This window comes from Rhinoderma darwinii, chromosome 3 (genome assembly GCF_050947455.1).
Source record: "Rhinoderma darwinii isolate aRhiDar2 chromosome 3, aRhiDar2.hap1, whole genome shotgun sequence".
Classification (NCBI taxonomy): Eukaryota; Metazoa; Chordata; class Amphibia; order Anura; family Rhinodermatidae; genus Rhinoderma; species Rhinoderma darwinii.
Window position 1 is genome coordinate 214,026,482 of NC_134689.1, and position 25,220 is coordinate 214,051,701.

General features: G+C 41.6%; 1 protein-coding gene across 4 annotated transcripts in view; it reads right to left on the minus strand.

Annotated features, from left to right (window-relative positions):
* PCLO (piccolo presynaptic cytomatrix protein) overlaps positions 1-25,220 on the minus strand; it is a 369,907-nt gene that overhangs the window by 18,964 nt on the left and 325,723 nt on the right. For all 4 annotated transcript variants that reach the window (XM_075857363.1, XM_075857364.1, XM_075857362.1 and 1 more), the window contains 2 exons: positions 19,827-19,965; positions 17,264-17,322 (listed from right to left, as the gene is read on the minus strand). In XM_075857363.1, coding sequence (XP_075713478.1) covers positions 17,264-17,322; positions 19,827-19,965 — 198 coding nt within the window. The remainder of the gene's footprint in view (positions 1-17,263; positions 17,323-19,826; positions 19,966-25,220) is intronic.

Consider the following 25,220-nt stretch of genomic DNA (forward strand, 5'->3'; position numbering starts at 1 on the left):
AATCTTTTATTTCAAGAATTAGGGGAGTTGATGGGATAAAACGCACCTCCACGTCTGAGATAGCTAAAGAATTCAAGTCATTCTATTCCTCCCTTTACAACATCAAGGAAGAGGAAACTGGAACTCAGTCTGATCAGAGGGACACACGGGTTCTTGACTTTTTAGGGTCACTTCAACTACCCACTCTCTCCTCAGAAGAGGCTGGCATTCTTATACAACCTATTACGGTGGATGAGGTGAGGAGCGTAATTTCCTCTTTCCCACCTGGTAAAAGCCCAGGCCCGGATGGCTTCTCTCTCACCTACTATAGAAAATTTCTAGACTATTTGTTACCACACCTGACCCACATGTGTAACGCGCTCTTAAATGGCACCCCCTTCTCGAAACAATCTTTAGAAGCATATATCACGATAATACCGAAGGAGGGAAAAGACACATCCCTCTGTGCTAGCTACAGGCCGATATCCTTATTGAATATTGACTTGAAGATATGGGCCAAACTCTTGGCGCTGAGAATTGGGACCTTATTGCCTAAGCTAGTCGATCCGGATCAGATGGGGTTTGTACGAGGAAGGGAGGGTAAACATAACGCGAGAAGACTGATAAACTCTATTCATTATGCTAAACATTTTAAACTACCTTTAATACTTATGGGCACTGACGCTGAGAAAGCGTTCGATAGAGTGGCCTGGGATTTCATGAAACACGTGCTAGCTAAATTTTTATTCCCACCTCAATTTATTACGCCAATTTTCTCACTTTATACAGAACCGCATGCTCGGATACGGGTTAATGGGGTCCTCTCCCCGTCCTTTTCCATCACGAACGGTACTAGACAGGGATGCCCACTATCCCCCACCCTTTTCATTTTGACCTTGGAGACCCTTCTGCAAAAAATTAGATCAGACTCTCTGATAAGAGGGTTACAGATAAGAGAACGTACACATCTAGTGGCGGCCTTTGCAGACGACATACTCCTCATGGTTACTAACCCGCAACAAGCGCTGCCACAGCTACAACAAATTTTTGCTGAGTATGGAGGGGTCTCCAACTTCAAGATTAATTATAGCAAATCTGAAATACTAAACATTTCCCTTCCTCCCCCTTTGGCACATGAACTACAACGAGACTCGCTCTTTTCATGGCCTTCTCACTATATTACATACCTGGGTGTCCAAATACCGAGTCAATTACAAGATCTATATAAGCTTAACTACCAACCACTATTAAAGAAAATGTCGACACACCTCTCCTCTTATCATATACCCTTCATGTCCTGGATGGGTCGTAAAAATCTTTTGCAGACATACATACTACCGATACTATTATATGTTATGAATATGGTCCCTATATATCTACCAAAGACCTTCTTTACACTTGTGAGACGTCTATTTTCCTCCTTCCTGTGGAATCAACGCAGGCCTATCCTATAAATTATTATCGCTAAAATGAGATAGAGGAGGTTTGGGGCTACCGGACGTGGAGGTGTATTATAAGGCAATTCATCTACAAATATGGTTGGATTTGGCATCGCCGGGGTCAATGGATTGGTGTATAGAACAGGAGACAGCAACCTTAGGTAGAGATTCTTTGAGACTGTTGTGGTTACCCGACCAGGGGGATCTGAAAACCATCACAAACCCTCTCCTGAGGGGAACACTCTCGGTGTGGATATCGCACAAAGCCATGAGTGTACCTCCCTTGACGCCCTCGCCGATTATGCCTGCCTCCCTATTGCCTTACAATGTTGAATATAAGGATCCCCCACCAGACGACGTATGGGACTTGTTTTGTCATATGACTATTTCAGACTTACTAGAAGCTAATACGGTTCCCTCACCGGCTAAAATTAGATTACTGGTCTCACCGGGCTCCCTAAATTTCCTTCAGATCAATCATGTGCAACACGTTTGCAGGACCTTCCTAGCTTCTCAAAAAGGCAGTAGGGACCTGGGCGACTTAGAGAAAATGCTCCTTGCCAAGGTGGTGACTAAATGCAAATTATCTAGACTATATCCCATGCTGCTGAGCTTGGGCACACCCGGGACCCCAACTTTTCTAGTGTCCTGAGAAATGGAATTGAACAAGAAATTCACTGAACAGGAACAGAAATGGATCTTGAGACACTCTCATGGTTTTTCCAGGTGTGTAAAACTTCAGGAGAGCCATTACAAATTAGTAACAAGGTGGTACAAGACGCCGGAGCGTATGCACCATTTGGGCTTAGCGGCCTCCAAGTTATGCTGGCGCTGTCAGGGGGCTGTGGGGACACTGTCCCACATCTGGTGGTATTGCCCGCTAGTCACAGACTTCTGGAAAGAGATATCTGTGGAGATTAACAAAATCTGTGACTCCGACATACCCCTTTCTATAGAATTGATAGCTTTGGCATTGCCCTCAAAAGCATTCAAACCCTCTAAAGCACATCTAGCGGCACACCTGATAGCTGCGGCCAAATACTTAATCCCTCTTTACTGGCTGCAAACTGCCTCCCCATCCAAAACACAATGGTTGGACAAGGTTCAGCAGATTTGTAGTTTGGAGGAGCTGACCAGTTGGCAAGAACACACTCATGTAAAATTCTTGAACACATGGAGACCGTGGCTGCAATATAGAACTGACATACATTGAGGGTGCATAAACTTGCGTGTGAGATGCAAAGTCTACTGAAAAATTTTGAATTGAAATGAGGTTGATAGGGGCTGTATGACAAATACCTGTAAGCTACATAATCTTGTTACCCTTTTTCCCCCCCTTCCTTTAGTTTTCTCTCCTCCCCTAGTATGCCACGGCTTCTTCAAACATGTACCTATATCTTAATGTATCTGAAATGCTTGTCTTTTGGCTCTTATTTCTCGTGATAATGTACAAATATCGAAAGCTGATGGCCTTTGTGTATGTTTCTAAACCCATGTTGCACATGGGTACAGTTATGTTATTTTCTTGTATGTTTGTTCTTTTCTTTTTGAAAATAAAAAACAGATTTGACAAAAAAAAAAATAATAGCCAGATCCTGAACCGGTTAAAGCCAAGCGATGTTTCAGTTCCACCATGGAACTTTTTTCAAGCTTGAAAAAAGTTCCATGGTGGAACTTAAAGAGGCTCTGTCACCAGATTTTGCAACCCCTATCTGCTATTGCAGCAGATAGGCACTGCAATGTAGATTACAGTAACGTTTTTATTTTTAAAAAACGAGCATTTTTGGCCAAGTTATGACCATTTTTGTAGTTATGCAAATGAGGCTTGCAAAAGTCCAAGTGGGTGTGTTTAAAAGGAAAAGTCCAACTGGGCGTGTATTATGTGCGTACATCGGGGCGTTTTTAATACTTTTACTAGCTGGGCGCTCTGATGAGAAGTATCATCCACTTCTCTTCAGAACGCCCAGCTTCTGGCAGTGCAGATACAGCGTGTTCTCGAGAGATCACGCTGTGACGTCACTCACAGGTCCTGCATCGTGTCGGACGAGCGAGGACACATCGGCACCAGAGGCTACAGTTGATTCTGCAGCAGCATCGGCGTTAGCAGGTAAGTCGATGTAGCTACTTACCTGCAAACGCTGATGCTGCTGCAGAATCAACTGTAGCCTCTGGTGCCGGTGTCCTCGCTCGTCTGACACGATGCAGGACCTGTGAGTGACGTCACAGATCTGCACTGCCAGAAGCTGGGCGTTCTGAAGAGAAGTGGATGATACTTCTCATCAGAACGGCCAGCTAGTAAAAGTATTAAAAACGCCCCGATGTACGCACCTAATACACGCCCACTTGGACTTTTACTTTTAAACACACCCACTTGGACTTTTGCAAGCCTAATTTGCATAACTACAAAAATGGTCATAACTTGGCCAAAAATGCTCGTTTTTTTAAAATAAAAACATTACTGTAATCTACATTGCAGCGCCTATCTGCTGCAATAGCAGATAGGGGTTGCAAAATCTGGTGACAGAGCCTCTTTAAACATCGCTTGGCTTTAAACATGGGCAAATAAAACCACAGATTTTCTTACTGGACCTTGCTTGAGTGATGCAATCTTTTTGTCTTGTAAGGCATTTTGAGCTGTGGATTAAGCTCTAGTTGCTTTGCACCCACCACTTTATTACACAAGTGCTGCTTTATTTGAAAATTTTTGGTTATGTGTATATATATATATATATATATATATATATATATATATATATATATATATAAATAATCAAGTTGAAAAAATCTTGCAGCACTCCAATAGACGAAAAAATAGTGGTTTTATTCAGTCAACATAACAGTGACGTTTTAGTCCAATGATAGAAACTTTCTCAAGCATAGTGATACATAAGGTGGAGGTTTATATAGCAGGTGTCAATTAACATAATTGATCTCATTATAATACAAGTAAAAGTGCATAGTACAAAATATAGTCATCGAGACGTGATTTACGTTATCAAAAAATATATAAAATTGATACATAAAGTGCCAGTGCATATAAAATACATAACAAACAAACATACAAATATAAACTCGATACAAAATTACATGATTAATACATAATCAAAAATTATGCAGCAGTGTCAGAGATTAGATCAATAGAACACTCACCAATCAGAACTTCAGGACTTCATTGATAAATAACTCCATCTGGTTGTACTTATACTATTGTAACGTCCGTGGTCGATGACCACAAACTCCTTCCATCCGGTCAACGCCCTTCTCTCCAGAGATGTCTGCACATGCGGCTGTCCTGTTCCAAAGTGACCACCAGGGTGCGTTCGTGAGCGCAGTCCAGACTTAAGGAGCCAGAGCGCACACAGGTGTGAGGTTGAGCTGATTGCTCCCAGAGCACCCTGGATTATAAGAAGGGCTATGCCCCTTCCTGTATTGCCTGAGCTTTGTTGTCGTTACTCTAGTTTGTCTCTGCAAATGGTCTCCTAGTGTCTTCCAGCTCCCAGTGTTTCCCGTTCCTGCTACCTCTGTCCTGTATCCCGTGCTATCCTGGTTAAGTGCCGTATTGAGTTGGAGTCGTGCTGCACTGAGTACCACGCCAGTCCTGCTACACCACGCCTGTCTTGCTACTGTCTGAGCTACCACAGGTACACCTATAAGAACTATAGACTCTGACCTGTGTCCTGTTGGCAAGCTGCCATACCGTTAAGGCGGTACGGTCCAGTGGGTCCACATACCCAACGTGACAGTAAGCTCAGGCCATGGACCCCGATAGTCAATCCAAGACCATGATGATGTCACAAGAAATGCGGGTGGATATGCTAGACCTCCGGTCTCTACAGGACCAACTCCTCCAGGCATTGAACATTGTTGCACATTGACTGGATGTGCAAGCTGCTGTTCCTCCTACTACACCTCCTGGCAGTACAGATCCTCCGGCTACACTTCCTGGCAGTGCTGATCCCCGATTCTCTTTGCTGCTTCCTGACCGCTATGATGGAGACGCGAAGACCTGCAGGGGGTTTTTGAACCAGTGCCAGATCCACTTTAGCCTGTATGCAAGGGCACTGTCGTCTGACAGCGCAAAGTTGCTTTCATTGTCTCTCTCCTAACTGGCAGGGCCCTTGCATCGGCGAACCCTATCTTGGAGAGACAAGGACCAGAGACCCGTGACTTCCAGGGCTTCCTACAGACATTTCGCACAGTGTTTGAGAAGCCTGAACGAGTCTCGTCTGCAGCCGCCTCCTTGCTGAACCTACGCCATGGGGACACCTCCCATCCACTTTCACAGCCTCGCAGGAGAATTTTTGTGGAACAATGAGGCCCTGGTCACTAAATTCTGGCAGGGACTGTCTCCTGAGATTAAGAACGAGCTTGCTGCCCGAGATCTACCATCTACCCTGGATCACCTCATCCTTCTGGCCGCCCGGATTGATATAAGGATCTGAGAAGGGTTCCAAGAAGCTCGTCGGGAGGGACGACTCCCTAGCCCGGTTCCTACTTTGCAGCAACCCCTGCTGTCCTCAGATGCTGATCCTCTAAAGGAGTTTGTGAGGATGGACCAGTTTAAGCTGTCTACCCTGAAGACAACGCAGACGCACCTGTCCATATTGTGGCCTCGGAGGCCATCTTGTGGGTCTGTGACCCCAAAAGCCCCAGAACCTAGGGTTGGTGGGAGAGACAACCCTGAGCAAAGAAGGACTTTTGTCTAAATTGTCCATTCCCGTGACCATAGTGTCCGGCGAAAAAACGCAGCGGGTCTCTGCTTATCTGGACTCTGGATCCGCTGCTAATTTCATTAGAAGAGACCTGGTGGATCTTTTCCAATTGCCCACAACCCCTCTGGAGAGGCCTTTGATCGGTGCATCTGTAAATGGGCTACCTCTGCCATACCCGGTTGTAGCTGTGACCAAGCCACTGAGGCTTCAAGTGGGAGCCCTCCATTCCGAGCTCATCTCGTTCTTTGTCCTGGCTAAAGCCGTCAACCCTGTGCTGCTGGGCCTGCCCTGGCTCTGACTACATGCCCAATTCCTAGACTGGAATTCTGGAGAGGTTCTCCAGTGGGGTTCCGAGTGTCTCAACCGCTGCTTGGTACAGATTCATTCGGCTCAGCCACCTCTGCCTCGGTCCTTGGCAGGATTGCCTTGTCATTATTCTGCATTCTCGGATGTCTTCAGCAAGAAAGAGGCGAAGACGCAGCCCCCAAATCGGGTGTATGACTGTTCTATCGAGCTGGTTCCTGGTGCATCCCGTCCCCGTGGTAGGGTATATCCTCTCTCCTTGCCAGAGACTCTGTCCATGTCCGCCTATGTTAAGGAGAACTTGGATAAGGGTTTCATACGGAAGTCCTCCTCCCCAGCTGGAGTCGGGTTCTTCTTCGTCAAGAAAAAGGATGGTTCTCTGCATCCTTGCATTGACTACCAGGGTCTTAACCAGATCACGGTAAAAAATAGATATCCATTGCCATTGATCTGTTTGATCATATACGAGGAGCCAAGATTTTTTCTAAGCTAGACCTACGGGGGGGCTTACAACCTAATCCGGATTCGCCGGGGTGACGAATGGAAGACGGCATTTAACACCTGTGATGGACACTATGAATATCTAGTAAAGCCCTTCGGCCTGTGTAATGCTCCCGCGGTCTTCCAAGAGTTCGTTAATGACATCTTCCGTGACCTCCTCTTTGTTTGTGTTGTGGTCTATCTTGATGACATCTTGATTTTTTCTCCAGATCAAATGACTCATCGGAGATATGTCCGTCAAGTTTTGCTGCGGTTAAGGGAGAATTGCCTGTATGCCAAGTTGGAGAAGTGCGTGTTTGAGAAAGATGCTCTACCCTTCCTGGGCTACATCATCTCGGATAAAAGCCTCAAGATGGATCCTGAGAAGGTAAAGGCCATCCTGGAGTGGCCACGCCCTCAAGGCTTGAGGTCCATACAGCGCTTCCTGGGATTCGCTAATTTCTACAGACAGTTCATTCCAAACTTCTTCTCACTGACATCTCCTATCTCTACCCTCACCAAGAAAGGCATGAACGCCAATGTGTGGACTCCCGAGGCGGAACCCGCATTTAATAGCCTGAAGAGTGCCTTCACATCAGCCTCTATCCTCCATCATCCAGATGTATCTTGACAGTTCTCGTTGGAGGTGGATGCCTCCTCTGTTGGTGCTGATGCACTCCTGTTCCAGAGAGGTTCCAAGGGCAATACAATGGTATGTGGCTATTACTCTAAACTCTTCTCTTACGCAGAACGCAACTACTCGATTGGGGATCGGGAGTTACTGGCCATCAAATTGGCTCTAGAGGAGCGGAGACATCTATTAGAGGGCACAATTCATCCCATTCTGATATTCACGGACCACAAGAACCGCACCTATCTCCAAACGGCCCATCGACTGAATCCCCGTCAGGCCAGGTGGTCGCTGTTCTTTGCCCAGTTCCAGTTTGAGCTCAACTACCGTCCGTCTGACAAGAATGTAAGGGCCGATGCCTTGTCCAGGTTGTTCGAGACAGAGGACACTATGGAGCCTGCACAGAATATCATCGATTCATCCTGCATTATCCCAGTCAACCCTCTGCAAGTTAGAGACATTACCCTGGGGAGGACTTTTGTGCGTCTTACTGACAGAAGAAGAATCTTCCGCTGGGGACACAGTTCCAAACTGGCGGGTCACGCGGGTGCCCGTAAGACCCGAGACCTGATTGCCCGTCAGTTCTGGTGGCTCACGCTGCCCAAAGACATCAGACTTGTCCACTCCTGCACAGTGTGCGCAGCAAATAAAGTTGCCCACTCCAAACTGGCTGGCTTGCTCCAGCCACTGCCTGTGCCCGATGCTCCCTGGCAACATATTGCTATGGACTTTGTTACAGATCTGCCTCCCTCTGCTGGATTCAGTACGGTCTGGGTGGTGGTGTACCGATTCTCCAAGGTGGCTCATTTTGTTCTACTGAGCGGCCTAACTTCTGCTTCTCAACTGGCAAATCTCTTCATCCAACACATCTTCCGTCTGCACGGCTTGCATCTGCATATTGTGTTGGATCGGGGGGTTCAGTTCACCTTAGAGTTCTGGAGAGCTCTCTGCGGACTCCTCAGTGTGAAGTTGGACTTTTCCTCAGCCTACCATCCCCAGTCCAATGGTCAAGTAGAGAGAATTAATCAGGTTATGGAGAACTATCTACGACATTTTATCTCCAGGCAGCATGATGACTGGGTGCAGCTGCTTCCTTGGGCTGAGTTCTCCTACAACAACCACACTAGTGAGTCCACCGCCTCCAGTCCATTCTTCATTGTCTATGGCCAACACCCATGAATATCTCTCCGTTTCCACTAAGTTCGAGGTGCCTGCAGCCGACTCTACATTCAGGGACTTTCTACAGATCTGGCAGCGGACCCGATCTTCTATTCTACTGGCGGTCGACTGCATAAAAAAGAAGACAGACACAAGTAGACAAGAGCCTCCCCAGTTTTGTCCAGGCACCAAGGTCTGGTGTATCCGGTTGAGGGTGCTATCGTATAAGTTTGCCCCCAGGTTCCTCGGACCCTTTGAGATTTTGCGACAAATCAACCCTGTCTCCTACAAGCTTCGGCTGCCTCCTACCCTCAAGATCCACAACTACTTCCATGTCTCCCTGCTGAAGCCTGTGATCTTGAACCGCTACTCCAAGACTTCCACTCCTGCAGTGACTCCCAGTGGTTCATCAGATACTTTTGAGGTTAAGGACATCCTGGACACTAAAAAGTAAGATGAAGAGCAATTTTTTTAGTAGATTGGAAGGGGTTTGGTCCAGAAGAGAGGTCCTGGGAGCCAGAAGACTATCTCAATGCTCCTACCCTCATTAACAAGTTTCTCTATTGTTCTGGTGCCAAGAGGAGGGGGTGTAAGAGGGGGGATACTGTAACGTCCGTGGTCGCTGACCATGAACTCCTTACATCCGGTCGACGCCCTTCTCTCCAGAGATGTCTGCACATGCGGCCATCCTGTTCCACATTGACCACCAGGGTGCGCTTGCAAGCTCAGTCCAGACTTAAGGAGCCAGAGCGCACACATGTGTGAGATTGAGCTGATTTCTCCCAGAGCACTCTGGACTATAAGAAGGGCTCTGCCCCTTCCTGTATTGCCTGAGCTTTGTTGTCGTTACCCTAGTTTGTCTCTGCAAATGGTCTCCTAGTGTCTTCCAGTTCCCAGTGTTTCCCGTTCCTGCTACCTCTGTCCTGTATCCCGTGCTACCCTGGTTAAATGTCATATTGAGTTGGAGTCGTGCTGCACTGAGTACCACACCAGTCCTGCTACACCATTCCTGGTGCCTGCCTGCTGCCTAAGTCTCATCCGAGCCTGTCTTGCTACGGTCTGAGCTACCACAGGTACACCTATACGAACTATAGACTCTGGTCTGTGTCCTGTTGGCCAGCTGTTATACCGTTAAGGCAGTACGGCCCAGTGGGTCCACATACCCAACGTGACAAGTATATTATAAGACGATCCACACCACGTTGTGTTCAGCGTTTTCAAGTCTCTAATGCGCATGCGTCAGGGATTGAGACCAGAGGTATCACGTTGCCACGCAACAAGAGGCTCCAAGAACGCGATTACGACAGGGTAAACTCTCCTGCATTCATCATCACCAACACAGTGTCCTCTGTTGTCTGGCAACCGGCTCAGGCGAACAACGGGACACAGCCCCAATGATATGGATAAAGATTAAATCAGCATTGCTATAATGTAATGGGTAGCTCTAGCGGGGAGCTAGGGAGATTTAACCCATCCTTAAAACCGCTCTTGGCGGTAATCTGCGGAGATATACATATACCCTAAATAACTTCAACTTAACACCAAATGTCGTATAGACAATCAGGTTTAGAGGATATACCCCATCTCACTTTCATGCACATGGGATGTTCTGCAAAAAACCTCAAATGTGTAACGGACCTGCAAGTGCCAGCTACGCTGCGGCTCAAAATTGCAACAATAATGCAAAAATTTACATATACACATATGGGAATCAATATCTCATCACTGATTATTCTGTATAAAAGCTGAGCAAAAAAACCATTTCATAACTACATCCCCATAAAAACCAGAACTAAACCAAACCTCAAGCAATGCAAATTGACTTCATGAAGTTAATGTCAACTCATAGAAGCGATGTAAAGTGGTCCTGAAGTTCTGCTGAGATATACAGTAATACAGTCCAGAATTATTTGGACAGTTACACAAGTTTTGGCATTTTAGAAGTTTACCAAAACATATTGAATATACAATTATATAATCAATATGGGCTCAAAGTGCAGACTCTCAGCTTTAATTTGAGGGTATTCACATCCTAATTTGAGGAAGGGTTTAGGAATTAAAGCTCTTTAACCCCTTAAGGACACAGCCTGTTTTGGCCTTCAGGACCTAGCCAATTTTTTCAAATCTGACATGTTTCACTTTATGTGGTAATAACTTCGCAATGCTTTAACCTATCCAAGCGATTCTGAGATTGTTTTCTTGTGACACATTGGACTTTATGTTACTGGCAAAATTTGCTCGATACATTAAGTACTTAATTGTGGAAAAACACCAAAATTTTGCGAAAAATTGCAAAAATTAGCATTTTTCTAAAATTATATGTATCTGCTTGTAAGACAGATAGTAATACCACACAAAATTGATGCTAATTAACATCACCCATATGTCTACTTTAGATTGGCATTGTTTTTTTAACATCCTTTTATTTTTCTATGACATCACAAGGCTTAGAACTTTAGCATCAATTTCTCACATTTTCAAGAAAATTTCAAAAGGCTATTTTTACAGGGACCAGTTCAGTTGTGAAGTGGATTTTAGAGCCTTATATATCAGAAACCCTCGATAAATCACCCCATTTTAAAAACGACACCTCTCAAAGTATTCAAAACAGCATTTAGAAAGTTTCTTAACCCTTTAGATGTTTCACAGGAATTAAGGCAAAGTAGATGTGAAATTTTCAAATTCCTTTTTTTTTTTTGCAAAAATTCATTTTGCATCTATTTTTTTTGTAACACAGAAAGTTTTACCAGAGAAACGCAACTCAATATCTATTGCCCAGATTCTGCAGTTTTTAGAAATACCCCACATGTGGCCCTAGTGCACTTATTGACTGAAGCACAGGCCTCAGAAACAAAGGAACACCTAGAGGATTTTGGGGCCTCCTTTTTATTAGAAAATATTTTAGGCACCATGTCGAGTCTGAAAGGCTCTTGCGGCGCCAAAACAGTGGAAATCCCCCAAAAGTGACCCCATTTTGGAAACTATACCCCTTGAGGAAATTATCTAGGGGTATAGTGAGCATTTTGACCCCGCAGGTTTTTTGCAGAAATTATTGGAATTAGGCCATGAAAATGAAAATCTACATTCTTTCAAAGAAAATGTAGGTTTAGCTAATTTTTTCTAATTTCCACAAGGACTAAAAGGAGAAAATGCACCACTACTTTTGTAAAGCAATTTCTCCCGAGTAAAACAATACCCCGCATGTGGTCATAAAAGGCTGTTTGGACACACGGAAGGGAAAGAGCGCCATTTGGCTTTTGGAGCTCAAATTTAGCAGGAATGGTTTGCGGAGACCACATCGCATTTGCAAAGCCCCTAAGGGACCAAAACAGTGAAAACACCAAAAAAGTTACTCCATTTAGGAAACTACACCCCTTGAAGAATCCATTTAGGGGTGTAGTGAGCATTTGTAACCCACAGGGGTTTCATAGATTTTATTAGAATTGGGCAGTGAAGATAAAAAAAAAATCAGATTTTTCCAATAAGACGTAGCTTTAGCTCAACATTTTTTATTTTCTCAACAAATAAAGGAACAAAAGAACCCCAACATTTGTAAAGCAACTTCTCTGAAGTACGGCAATTTGTGGTCATAAACTGCTGTTTCGGCACACGGCAAGGATCAGAAGAGAAGGAGCGCCATTTGGCTTTTGGAGCACAGATTTTGCTGGATTGGTTTCTTGACACCATGTCACTTTTGCAAAGCTCCTAAGGTACCAGTTCAGTGGAAACTCCCCAAAAGTGACTCGATTCACGAAACTACACCCCTTGAGGAATTCATCTAGGGGTGTAGTGAGCATTTTGACCCCACAGGTGTTTTATAGATTTTATTAGAATTGGGCAGTGAAAATAAAAAAAATCATTTTTCTTCAATAAGACGTAGTTTTAGCTGAAAATGTTTCATTTTCTCAACAAATAAATGAAAAAAAGCACCCCAACACTTGTAAAGCAACTTCTCCTGTGTACAGCAATACTACATATGTGGTCATAAACTGCTGTTTGGGCACAGAGTAGGGCTCAGAAGGGAAGGAGCGCCATTTGGCTTTTGGAGTACAGATTTTGCTGGATTGGATTACTTACAGTATGAGTAAGTCCCATATCTTTCAATATTAAGGCATACGCCAAGTATGTTTACAAAGTGGCCGACCTATTTAAGCAGAAAAATATAAATTAAGGTAGCAAATATTAGGTCAACGGACAGGAAACACAGTGAAACAGGACATTTCTAGATCAAGCCTCCTAACAAGAGAGAAATTCCTTTTAGAAAGCATAAAGCTTTAAAGGCTATTAGTGTGTTTAGTGTAACTTTGTAATTAGTCTTTATTAAAAAATCTTTTATCTTTGGCGATACAGCTGTTCTGTATTCTCTGTACAGAATGGCTGTATCATTCCTTTTACACTGAATCTGTCAGTCCTGTGGACCAGACAGGTTCAGTGTCGGCGGGTCCTGTGTGCCTCTGACACCCTGCACACCTGTAAACTATCCCCTTTAAGTTAGAGACACGCAGGACCCGCCGACACTGAACCCGTCAGGTCCGCGGGAATGACGGATTCAATGAAAAGCAAACGATACAGCGGTTCTGTATAAAGTATACAGAACAGTTGTATCTCCAAAATGATTTTTTTTTTTTTAAATAAAAACGAATTAAGAAGTTACACTAATCACACTGACTGATCTATTTATTAAAAAAACAAAAGCGCTTAAAAGGTGTTCATAGCCTTTAACAAGATTTGTTTTAGATGACTCACATATACTATTTACATAAACTACCTGCCTTGGAATTACTGTATTTAAAAATCTGAGTTCGGTAACACTATTGTAACAATGGCTTAAAGTTGCAGCGTATATACACAAAATATATGATGCCTCTTTATTCAAAGCATGTGTAACTTTTATTATGTAGTTACTATAGTTCTGTACACTTTTTAAGTAGTGGAAGAAAAGACTACATTAAGTTTAGCTGTACTGAGTTGAAGAGTCACCTTCCATATTAAAATGAAGTTCCAAGGTATCTCAAATATCTTTATTGTTAATGGCTGCTATAAATCCTAGTGTAAGTTACAGAACATTAATATAATGTTTATACAATGGTTATAGATCAATATTTCCCTCAGTTCTTATTTCATAGTAACATTGTGTGTTGAAATAAAGACATAAATCAATCAAGATCAAACTTATACTTACAAACCCCAGCAGATCCAGAGCGGAAAAATGTAACCCTGAACCTCTAATGGCAATGAACATTCTAAATTACTACCAGTCAGGCCTCATGCACACGACCGTGCCCATAATTGCAACCCGTAATTACGGGCACGGCCGGCCGCTGGCAGCCGGACTTTTTTATGGGCCGTGTTCCCATTATAAAGTATAGTAGCACGGCCCGTAAAATAAAAAAAATAGGACATGTTCTATATTTTTCAACGGCACGTGCACGGGAAGGGACCAGTGGCCAATAGAAGTCTATGGGCCCGTTTTTACGATCGTGTGCATAGAGCCTAAGCCTGTATATTGTGTTTCTCAGGGAAGCTATCTAACCTCTCTTTAAGGGTGTAATCACACAGTGCGGTTTTTCTGCGTTTTTTGCCGTGCGTCCGAAAACCGCATTAAACATTGAGCTTTTCCTGCAATTTGTAGCGATTTGGCAAATTGCAGCAAAAACGAACACAATTTTTCGTTACAGTGTTCGGCCACGCGCCCAGAAACTTGACAAAACGGTATTATGTTAATACACCGTTAACCCCTTCCCGACATTTGATGTATCCATACGCCAAAGTCGGGTAGGGGAAGTACGGAGCTGGCTCACGCAGTGGGCTCGCTCCATACGATGCCGAAGTCTGCTGTATGTTACAGCCGACACTTCAGAGTAACTAGCGGCATCGTGCTCGAGCGCGATCCCGCTAGTTTAACTAGTTAAATGCCGCGGTCAATACCGACCGCAGCATTTAAATCGTCAGAAAGAGGGGGGCGACCCCTTCTAACAGCTCATCTCGCTCCCCGCAACGCAATCGCGGGGGGGGGGGGGCGATGGTTGCTATGGCTGCCTGGGGGTTTAATGAATGCCCCCAGGCCTGCCATCTTTGTACACCTATTAAGCCCTGCCTCTGTCAGAATCACGATATACTGCAATACATTAGTATTGCAGTATATCATGCAAGCGATCCAACGATCGCTGGTTTAAGTCCCCTAGGAGGACTAATAAAAAAACTAAAAATTTGTTAAATAAAGTTTTTTTTTGTGTAAATTAATTAAAAGTTCAAAAAAAAACCTTTTCCCATTTTTCTCCTAAAGCAAATTAAAAAAATAAATAAATAAACATAATTGGTATCGCCACATCCGTAAAAGTCTGAACTATTACAATATATCATTATTTAACCCGCACGGTGAACGGCGTAACAAAAAAAAATTGTAAACGCCAGAATGTCTATTTTTTGGTCACCTAATCTCCCGCAAAAAATGAAATAAAAAGCGATCAAACCGTCGCATTTACACAAAAATGGTTTTATTAAAAACTACAGCTTATCCCGCAAAAATAAGCCCTCATACCACTTTATCGACGGAAAAATAAAAAACTTATGGCTCTCGGAATTTGGGAACGCAAAATAAATTTTCTTTTTTACACTTAGGTTTTTACTTGTAAAAGTAGTAAAATATAGAAAAAAACTTTACATATTTGGTATCGCCGTAATCGTATTGACCCGCAGAATAAAGTGAACTTGTTGTTTTAATTAAACAGTGAATTCCGTAAAAACGGCGGGTGAAAAACCATGGAGGAATCGCTGTTTTTTAAATTTTCTAACCCACAAATAATTTTTTTCCCGTTTCCAAGTACATTATACGGCAAAATAAATGGTGCTACGAAAAACTACAACTCGTCCCGCAAAAATCTAGCCCTCATAGTACCATATCGACGGAAAAATAAAGACGTTATGGCTTCTAGAATGTGGGGAGGAAAAAACGAAAATGAAAATCTGAAAAAGGGCTGCGGCGGGAAGGGGTTAATCTATCCACACATTAGGTTTTGACACATATTTTGAGATAAAATCTCTTCCCTTAGCCAAAAACAAAGATATACAAAATGTTTTGATAGTGACCATATACATACGTACGTACATAAAAATAACATATCTCCTCTGAGTCTTTTCTTGACTAAGGTAAATAAATGTAGTTTTTACAACCTTTCCTCATAACTTAGATTTTATCTCTTTTTCATTTGGTTGCCCTTCTCTGAACTTTTCTACCTCTATGATTTAAACTCTATGACCTAGTGCATATTCAGACTGCATGATGCTTGATAAAGTGGTAAAATAATAACTACTTCTCTACAAGCCATATTCAAATATTCAATTTAATACAAGACACAGTCTCGTTAGCTTGAGGCCTAATGCACACAGCATGGAGGCACACAGAGGCCCTGCGGTAAAGAACCACAGAGTCACAGGCAGTCCATGTTTAGCCTTATAATGCTTCCGTACAGCACTGCCAACATTATGGACATCTTCTATTTGAAGAAAAATGGCATCAAATGAAACATGCAGAAAAACCTCAGTATGGCTTCATATAAATATGGAGGCATGCAGAAGTATAGTAGGGCCCTATAGACTTAAATGGGCACCGCATTACAGCTGTATACAACAGTCTGTATGAAGCCATGATACAGTTGTGTACATGAACATTTTAACACCGCAGACCGGCATTTAGTGTTGTAATTTTGATTATGATTAATAATTACACCTAAATCCATCTCCATTTCAAACTCCCTCATTGTTGATCAAGTTAAACCAGGGGCGTACGTACCATTGGTGCAGCCTGTGCAGCTGCACAGGGGCCCAGTAGGTAAGAGGTCTTACTGTCACCATAAAACAGACTTCTTTTGTTTTTTAGATTGCTTGTAAGTGCCTGAACCAATTAATTGTATGGCTAACAAAAACTGATATATCCTTAGACATAAGGGGGTGATGAGATATTGGAGAGCAAGGAGCCCATATACTGTTCTTGCACAGGGGCCCTCAGCTTTTTTTGTTGAGTTAAAATATACACGGCATGCATATTATAACCATGTACAGTACATATAACCATAAATTCATTAACAACACACTTCATTTGCCATTTGACTGCTCATTCAGCCAGTTTATCAAGGTCCCCATGTTGGGATAACGCATACAATACAATATATACAAGAGCTTGGTGTCGGCTGCAAATACAGGGATTGTACAGTATTACCAAGTCTAATTTCTACATCATTTCTAATCAGATCAAAGAGTAATGGTCTCAGTACAAATCCCTGGACACACCACTTATATCATTAGTCCAATTTTCTAAAAGCTATATTCTTTACCTTCGTCATAGGACAAAGGCAACTCAGATGAAAATATGGTGTTCCCTTACAAATGAACAATTTCCCCAAACAATTATAATTTCAAATATAATGAAATCTCCAAATAATTACATTCATGCATTTGTATAATTCACAAATTGAGATTACACCTCTTAACTGATGGGAAAACTTGCATGGTAAATGTAGTGTTGATAGAAACATGAATGGGAATGTCATTGTGGATCTTACCTTCTGTTTCAGTCAAGCCCAATCCAGTCTGGTCTTGTCCATTTTGGTTCATTTTACCACTGTTGAAAACAAATATTTTATTACTATTCCACCAGTCGGCTTTTTTTGTGAAATAAATGTATTAATTGTCTTAAGTGAGTTGCTAGTGAATGCTTTGTGCAATTCCAAATGGTGCATCACCTATTGACCAGTATACCATTAAATATATGAGGCTTTTACCATTTTTAAAAGAGAGTCTAAAGAAACGGGAGACAGAAACAGCAATAATTCTGATTTTATTCTTGACCCGTCAGAAGTGGTTGGACAATGAAACTGATAAATGATGTTAGTGATTTAAAAAATGTGATCGTTTTAATTCCTGTGCAGGAGCCTGTGCCTCAGATAGAAGAACTTGTTATGTCGTTCTTTACCTGCACATCAGAATGTAAGGCTTGCATTCTATATTTCTAAATATAACACTTGTGGAAATATTTGACTTGAGATTTCAGTGAAGATGACGTCATTATTTTCAATTAACTTTTTTAAAGAGATGCTTACCAGACTATAATAGTACACAAATATAAATGCCAAGGAATAAATATCCTTTAATTATATATTAGCCTGTTTGTAATAGTGTCAATTTTATTTATTGATCACAAGGACTTAAAGAAGTTTTCTCAATACATTAAGTCATGGGATGGATATACCATCACTTACTCATCGTGAGGGTCCAGCTGCTGGTACACTCACCAATCCCTAGAACGAAGGAACAACAGTACTATTGAAGCACAGCAGCTACTTTGGATTTTCTGTCTAGACAGCGCCACTTGAGACTTTACACTATGTAGAAACTGCTACGCTCATTCACATCTTACATTCTAGTGATTGGGGGACCCCTACAAATTAATAAGTGATGTCATATACTAGCATTATGCTAGAACTTACTATGCTGGGAAAACACTTAAATGAGACTAAATGAGTCTCTAAGCAATGGACAGTGTATCAATTGGAACAAAATAATATCTTGTGTACAATGTGTACTCAGAGCTGCTCCAGGTTTACGTGGGACGTTGGTAGAAGAGTCAAAGTGGGCCCACTTATGCCTCATGTTCTTTAATACCAACAGTATACTATCAACCAATAATGGCACCAGTGAGGTTTTCGTACTTTTTTTGCTGAATATTTTTTTTTATGTGTATGGTCTCTTTTTGAAAAATTTCTACCAAAGGATGCCAAAAAACCCACCACGTGTGAACATACCCTAAGAAGAAGAGAGGCAGCTGTATGCCAGAAAGTTTGTAATTTAATTATTTTTCTAAAGGAAATGTCGTTGTTGTATTTTTCTTTCAAATGTTTGCTTTCGAACATTCATAGCCATAACAGACATAATAGTTTTTTTGTCAACATGCTAAATGCAGAAAAAAGAAATGTATGGATTCATTGAACAGTTCTGCATAACAAGTACTCAAAGAAAAATGCAGCAGAAATATTTGAACTTAGAGAAAAGTAATATAAAAATAGACATTGTATGTAATAGAGATATCTAAGCTAGTTACTTACACTCTTGAGATGATGTAATTACACTCTCAATTTAGGTCAAAATGTGACTTAACCAAACAGTATTATAGGATCAAATTAAAGAAGATTTCAAAGAAAAAGGTGTATTCCTAAACAGTTATAAATCTAGACTATTAAACAAAATACGTATTGTTTTATTGTGCTGCACTTTTGGGGCTGAATTTTTCTAAGAGTAGCATTTCATGTTCCAGTCTTTAACTGAACTATGTTGCAGTGAATTGCACCAAAATTATTAATAAATTTGGTGCAGCTCGGGATGTCCAAAGACAGAAAAATAAATTTATGCTTACTACGAGCAGGCATAGACTTGCGCTACAATTTGTGCCATTTTCTGTCGTTCGAATTCATAAACCTGTTGAACACCAAATAGCACTGCCCCCTACTGGTTATCATGGCCACTTTTCTCTACACTTTTCCAAACTCATGAGAGCAGAGAAAGTAAAAAATGTTTATGCAAATATGGCATGCACCAGAATTTGACACTTTATGGAACGTAAAGCTAATAATAAATTCCCAGTTTTGTGGCTGCTTTTATATCTATTCTAGTTCTTTTTTAGAGAGAGATAAGTAAATCTAATTACCATTACATCTGGATTGCCTCATAATTTTCCACTGATATAATATAATATCAATATGTCAGTGATAGAGGCAATTACGCTACATTCATTCAGAGCCCAAGATAACAGGTTAAGACTAGCTTAAATTATGTCTAAGGAATTCAGACACATAGAAACTCTAACTGAATCCTGTATAAACATACATTCAGCTCTCGGTTATTTCTGATAGCCAATGGATAAATTACAGAACCAAGAAATTATTTATTTTATGTACAACAAACAACATTCGCACCATTGTGCCAAATATTTTAAGTTTGTTGAGCTAGGTTTATGAAATAAATTGCTCTTTATAAGAAAAAGTGATACTGTAAATTGTACCTATAAAATGTGGCCACAGTGGATGAGTACATATTTTTGATCTTGAAATGGAAGAGAAAAATGTTACTTACATTCTTGGAACTTGAAACTGATTGTTATCCCCCTGCGTGGTGTTACCATCACCGTCCATACTGTACCCACTTCCAAAACTATTGACCGATGACGTTGTGGAAACTGTAGTTTCAGTAGTCCTGTTAGTTGTTGCTCTTGCTGTATAGAAAAGTAAACATTGTATTATAATGTGTTACTTTAGCACTAAGCAAGCAATGTGCCTATTTCTTAGACAGCTAAAAACAATATTTCATAAAAGCAACACCTTTGTAATAGTATCCAGTGCAGTAAAAATGTTATAATGATACATGAGTAAGATATTTAATATAATACAGTATTTCAGTATGTGCAATGTGCAGTTTTACTGAATGTCTGGGCTTATTGTTTGTCCACAACTCTGTACTCTTCTTACATACAACTCCCAGCAAACAGAAACATTGGGGCAGATTTACTATTGCTGTCTAATATTTAGACAGCATAAATGTATACAAGGCAGTCAGAAGATGTGCCAAATGTATTCATTTGGTGCATCCTGCTAAACATGTTAGACATTTATCTCTTCCTTTTATGCCAGTTTTTTGTGCCAACATTTTGCCGCACATCGGTGTATTTTCAGCAATGCCCCTTTTTATAAGCCAATACATTTGTTTATATTGATTTGCACCATTAAAGCTCAATATATGCCAGAATTCAAATTAGTCCCAATGTTCACTGCTCGATACAATCCTTCCTCGTACTAATCTCCCTCTCATTTACAAAATGATAGTACCCCTGCTGAATTTTAATCACATCTAAAATGTTAAAGCTACATTATTGTAGATTTGTATGCTCTAGGCTGTGCAATACCTACACGATACTGCATAATAGTACCTATGCATCCATACTTAATCATATACTGAAAACACGGCTACGCAGGCACCATGGGTAACTTGGATACATAGATACTTCCAGTTAGTCTGATGAAGGGTGTACATTACAGCTTGAAATGTTGCTGAATTTGTATTCAGCTTTCAGGTATTGAAGTGATACTATGTTGCTGTAATATAATATTAATAATGATTAATAGTTTGGACAGTGGGTTACTGAAACAAATAAAAGCTGCCCGGGACCGTATAAGGTGGTGCTGCTATTGATCCATAAAACAAGTTATTGACGTTCTATTGAATTAAGTTTCCATTGTACTTTTTTGACTGATAGACTTAGGGTCTGTACACGTCAGCGTTGCTTTCCGTATATAAGTATATAAGCAGTGTGGCTGAAATTAGCTTTATCTCATCCAATTTGCTGCTACTGTATTTGCTGCAGATTTCCTGCAACAAATTGCATTGTGGAAAATCCACAGTATTTACGCGACGTGTGAACTGGCCCTTAAAGTTAGTGGCTGGCCGGATTTTCGGGCCGTGATATCCATACAAAGAATAGGAGCATGGCCCGTAAGACACGAAAAAACGGACATGCTCCATAATTCCCAACACAGTTCTACGGCACGGACAAACATTGGTAGCAATACGGAAAGGTGTCCGCGGTCAATAGAACTGAATGGGGCCGTGATTACGGGCTGTAATTATGGCCCGTAATTACGGCTGAATTTATGGTCGTGTGCATGGGGCCTTATTGAGTGGGTGAATTAATTGAAAATGCAATGCAAAATGGAATCCATGTTGGTGTATTATTTCCCTTTTAAGGAAGGTTTTCCTGCATTTTCATGTGGGGATCTGATCCATTTTTTGGCAGTTTATGGCTCATGCACAGCATCATATGGAAGTGAGAATAAGCCCTAAGGTCGATAATGTAATTATATAGACGTTTAAAGAGGCTCTGTCACCAGATTACAAGTGCCCTATCTCCTACATAGTTATGAGCAATTTTAGATTTATGCTAATTCATTTCTTAAAGACTGGGCGTGTTTTTACTGTTGACCAAGTGGGTGTTGTAAAGAAGTGTATGAGGCTGACCAATCAGTGACCAATCAGCTTCATACACTTCTCATTGTTTCAGCCCAGCTTCTTTCACTGCAGAATGACACTGTGCTGTGGATCATGCTGGGCTGGAACAATGAGAAGTGTATGTCACTGATTGGTCACTGATTGGTCAGCCTCATACACTTCTTTACAACACCCACTTGGTCAAAAGTAAAAACACGCCCAGTTGGTCATTAAGAAACTAATTAGCGTAAATCTAAACTAGCTCATAACTTGCTAAAAAATTATCGTTTTTCAAAATAAAAACCACTGCTGTTATCTACATTACAGCGCCGATCAGATTATGTAGGAGATAGGGCACTTATAATTTGGTGACAGAGCCTCTTTAAGTAAACCGCCACTGGAATGTACACTATAATACATGGCAACAGCATATAAGAAAATGTTTGTGGTTTTAAGCAACATGTTTTATAGAGCATATTATTATTATTATTATGAGGCTCTATTCACATTGACGTTACGTTGGTGTTCGCTCTAAGCTGTGAGCCAGAAAGAAAAGTGATAAAACAACATTCTAATAAGGATAACAATACCGACACAGCTGTACCTGTCTGTAGCGATTTAACTTTTTTTTTTTTTACCACTACCAGAGCATATAGCTTAGATGGGGCAGTGTTATACATGGTGGAGGAGTTTTCCCACAATTAACATTTACCACCTATTCAAAGAAATAGAGGTACATTTCTACCTCCTGCGGACAGCCCTGGTGGGGAGGACTTGTAAGAAACGGTGGTTGGGCATGCTGATGGTCTGCTCTATACAGATCTATCAGAGATATGGAAACAGCCCAGTAATTGTGAGGGTTCCAGCATGATAAATGTTAATCATGGGAAAACTGCTTAAAGTTACAGCCAGTGGTAGTCCTAAGCAACTGAATCAAAATCATATTTGACAACACGTCTACTCTGTACCAACACACGTAACAAATTATTTTTTATTTTTGTTGGAAGGAAAATATATGCAGCATTCATTCAATTTAAAATGTGTTTACCACTGCATATTGCGGATTGTCACGCTAATTTTTCTGCATCAAATTTGCAGCACAATACAGTACTAGAAAATGAGATTCTAAGTAATGTCATCTGTACTTTGCAGAAGTTTTCTGAATGGAAAATGACCTGCAGTGCAGATTTTAAAATCTGCAGCTTGTAAATTTTTCTTGTGTTTCCATCTCAGAATTGTTTCTGACAAGTAATAGAAAAAGTGCACCAAAATCCTCAGCAGATAATCCACACCAGTTTTTGCATCAAAATGGAAAATACACATCAAAATACGCAATATTCAGTGCGTATTTTAATTGCGGAATTACCTGCATTTATCTGCAGTTTTGATGCGGATTTTCCGCATCAAATTCCGCAATCTGTGCAAGTTGTCTAAAGGAACCAACTTTTTGCTATTGAAGACACTGGAAGCAAAACTAGAAATAGATATTCAAGCCTCCCTTATCTTAAATGGGGAAAATACAAGTCTGAAATATAAAATGAAACAAGCAGCAAATTGTCAAAAATTCTAATTTACCTCATTTCCAATAATTGCTAATATTGTCTGAAGGTAACTACTATTGCAATAAGGTATTTATAAAAAAAATATATATATTCCTCATACAGGAATTACACTTTCGGGTTTCTTGTTCTGTTCTTAGCACCATGTAATAATACAGTTTGTACTTTACATGTATTATTTAAGTAAAGGTTCAGTCGAGCTTACTGTAATTTGCTCAATTTCTAGTTCTTAAAGGGGTTGTCCGGGCATTTTATTTTGACGGTATTTCCTTAGGATAGGCCATCAATGGCAGATCGGTGGGGGTCCGACTCCTGGCACCCCCACCGATCAGCTGAAGAATGGGGTTGTGGCGTTAGTCGCCTCAGCCTTTTCCTAGAGCACAGGCACAACGCCGTACACTTCCGTATTCTCAAGTGAATGAGACTGCAGGCACAGCCGGTAATGGAAGTATATGGCGGCGTGCCTGGTATACACTCAATGGCGGATCATCATAGGGCATTTTGGGCAGCTGCGTGGGGCACGAGGCTCCCGGGGGGCCCATGGCCGCCCAAAGTACAATGCAGTTTTGTCGCGTTATTGCCGTGATTTTGCCGCAAATGAAACAGCATTGTATATCTCCTGCAAAAGGACCTTTAGACATAAGGTCACATGACCTCATCTCAGTTCTTACTACTGTTTAGAGACCTGCTGGTCACATGGCCGCAGCTCCATGAGCAGCAGCAAGACTCCACAGAGAAGACTGAGGCGAGCTGCTATGTAAGTATAATGGGATGGATTTGTTTAAGGGGTCTGTATTTAGGGGTCTAGTGTGGGAACTGTATTTAGGGGGTCCGGTTTGGGGACTGTATTTAGGGGGTCTGATTTGGGGACTGTATTTAGGGGGTCTGGTTTGTATTTAGGAAGTTTGGTGTCTGTATCAGTTTAAGGGGTTTAGGGTCTGTATATTTAGGGATCTGTGTTAGTTTAAGGGGTCTGGATTTAGGGGGTCTGTATTAGTTTGATGTCTGGGGTCTGTATTAGTTTATGGGGTCTATTTAGGGGGCCTGTTCTAAGGTCTGTATTCGTTTAGGGGGTCTGTATTTAGGGGGTCTGGTCCGGGGTCTGTATTAGATTAGGGGGTCTGGTCTGGGATCTGTATTACTTAAGGGAGTCAGGTCTGGGGTCATTATTAGTGTAGGGGGTCAGGTCTGGGGTCTGTATTTAGGGTGTCTGTATTATTTCGAGGTTTGGGGTCTGTATTTTGGAAGCCTGTATTTAGGGGTCTGTATTAGTTTATGGGGTCTGTATTTATGGGGCCTGGTCTATGGTCTGTATTCGTTTTGGGGTCTTTATCTAGGGGTCTGTATTAGTTTAGGGGGTCTGGTCTGGGGTCTGTATTAAGGGAGTCAGGTTTGGGGTAATTCTTAGTGTAGAGGGTTGGGTCTGGGGTCTGTATTTAGGGGTCCTGTCTGAGGTCTGTATTTATTTAGGGTTGCTTGTTCTGTGGTCTGTATTTGTTTATGGGGGTCTGGTCTGGGGACAGCAATAGTTTAGAAGGTCTGGGGTCTGTATGTATTCTATGATCTAGTCTGGAGTCCAAATTTATTAGTCTGAGTAAAAGGGGTTGTCTGGGCACATCGATAGATCATCAGTATAAAAAACGGTCTGTGCTCGGACAACCCGTTTAATGTATGGTTCTGGGCCTTGGTGTCTAAATTTGTGTGTTTCTATAGAGGCTGGAAATGGGTGCAGAAGTGATGGGCAAAGATGTCTCATCAGGAGAAGTCGCCATAATGGTCTGCGTCAGATGGAGAAGAAAAGAAAATGACTCCCATCAGAGAAGACATCACTTGCAAGTCACTGGATCTATGGGGGATCTGTCCCCTCTCCTGACATGTCTGTTTTAAGAAATCCTTGTATTCTACATATCTTTGTGTACCCAGGACTAAT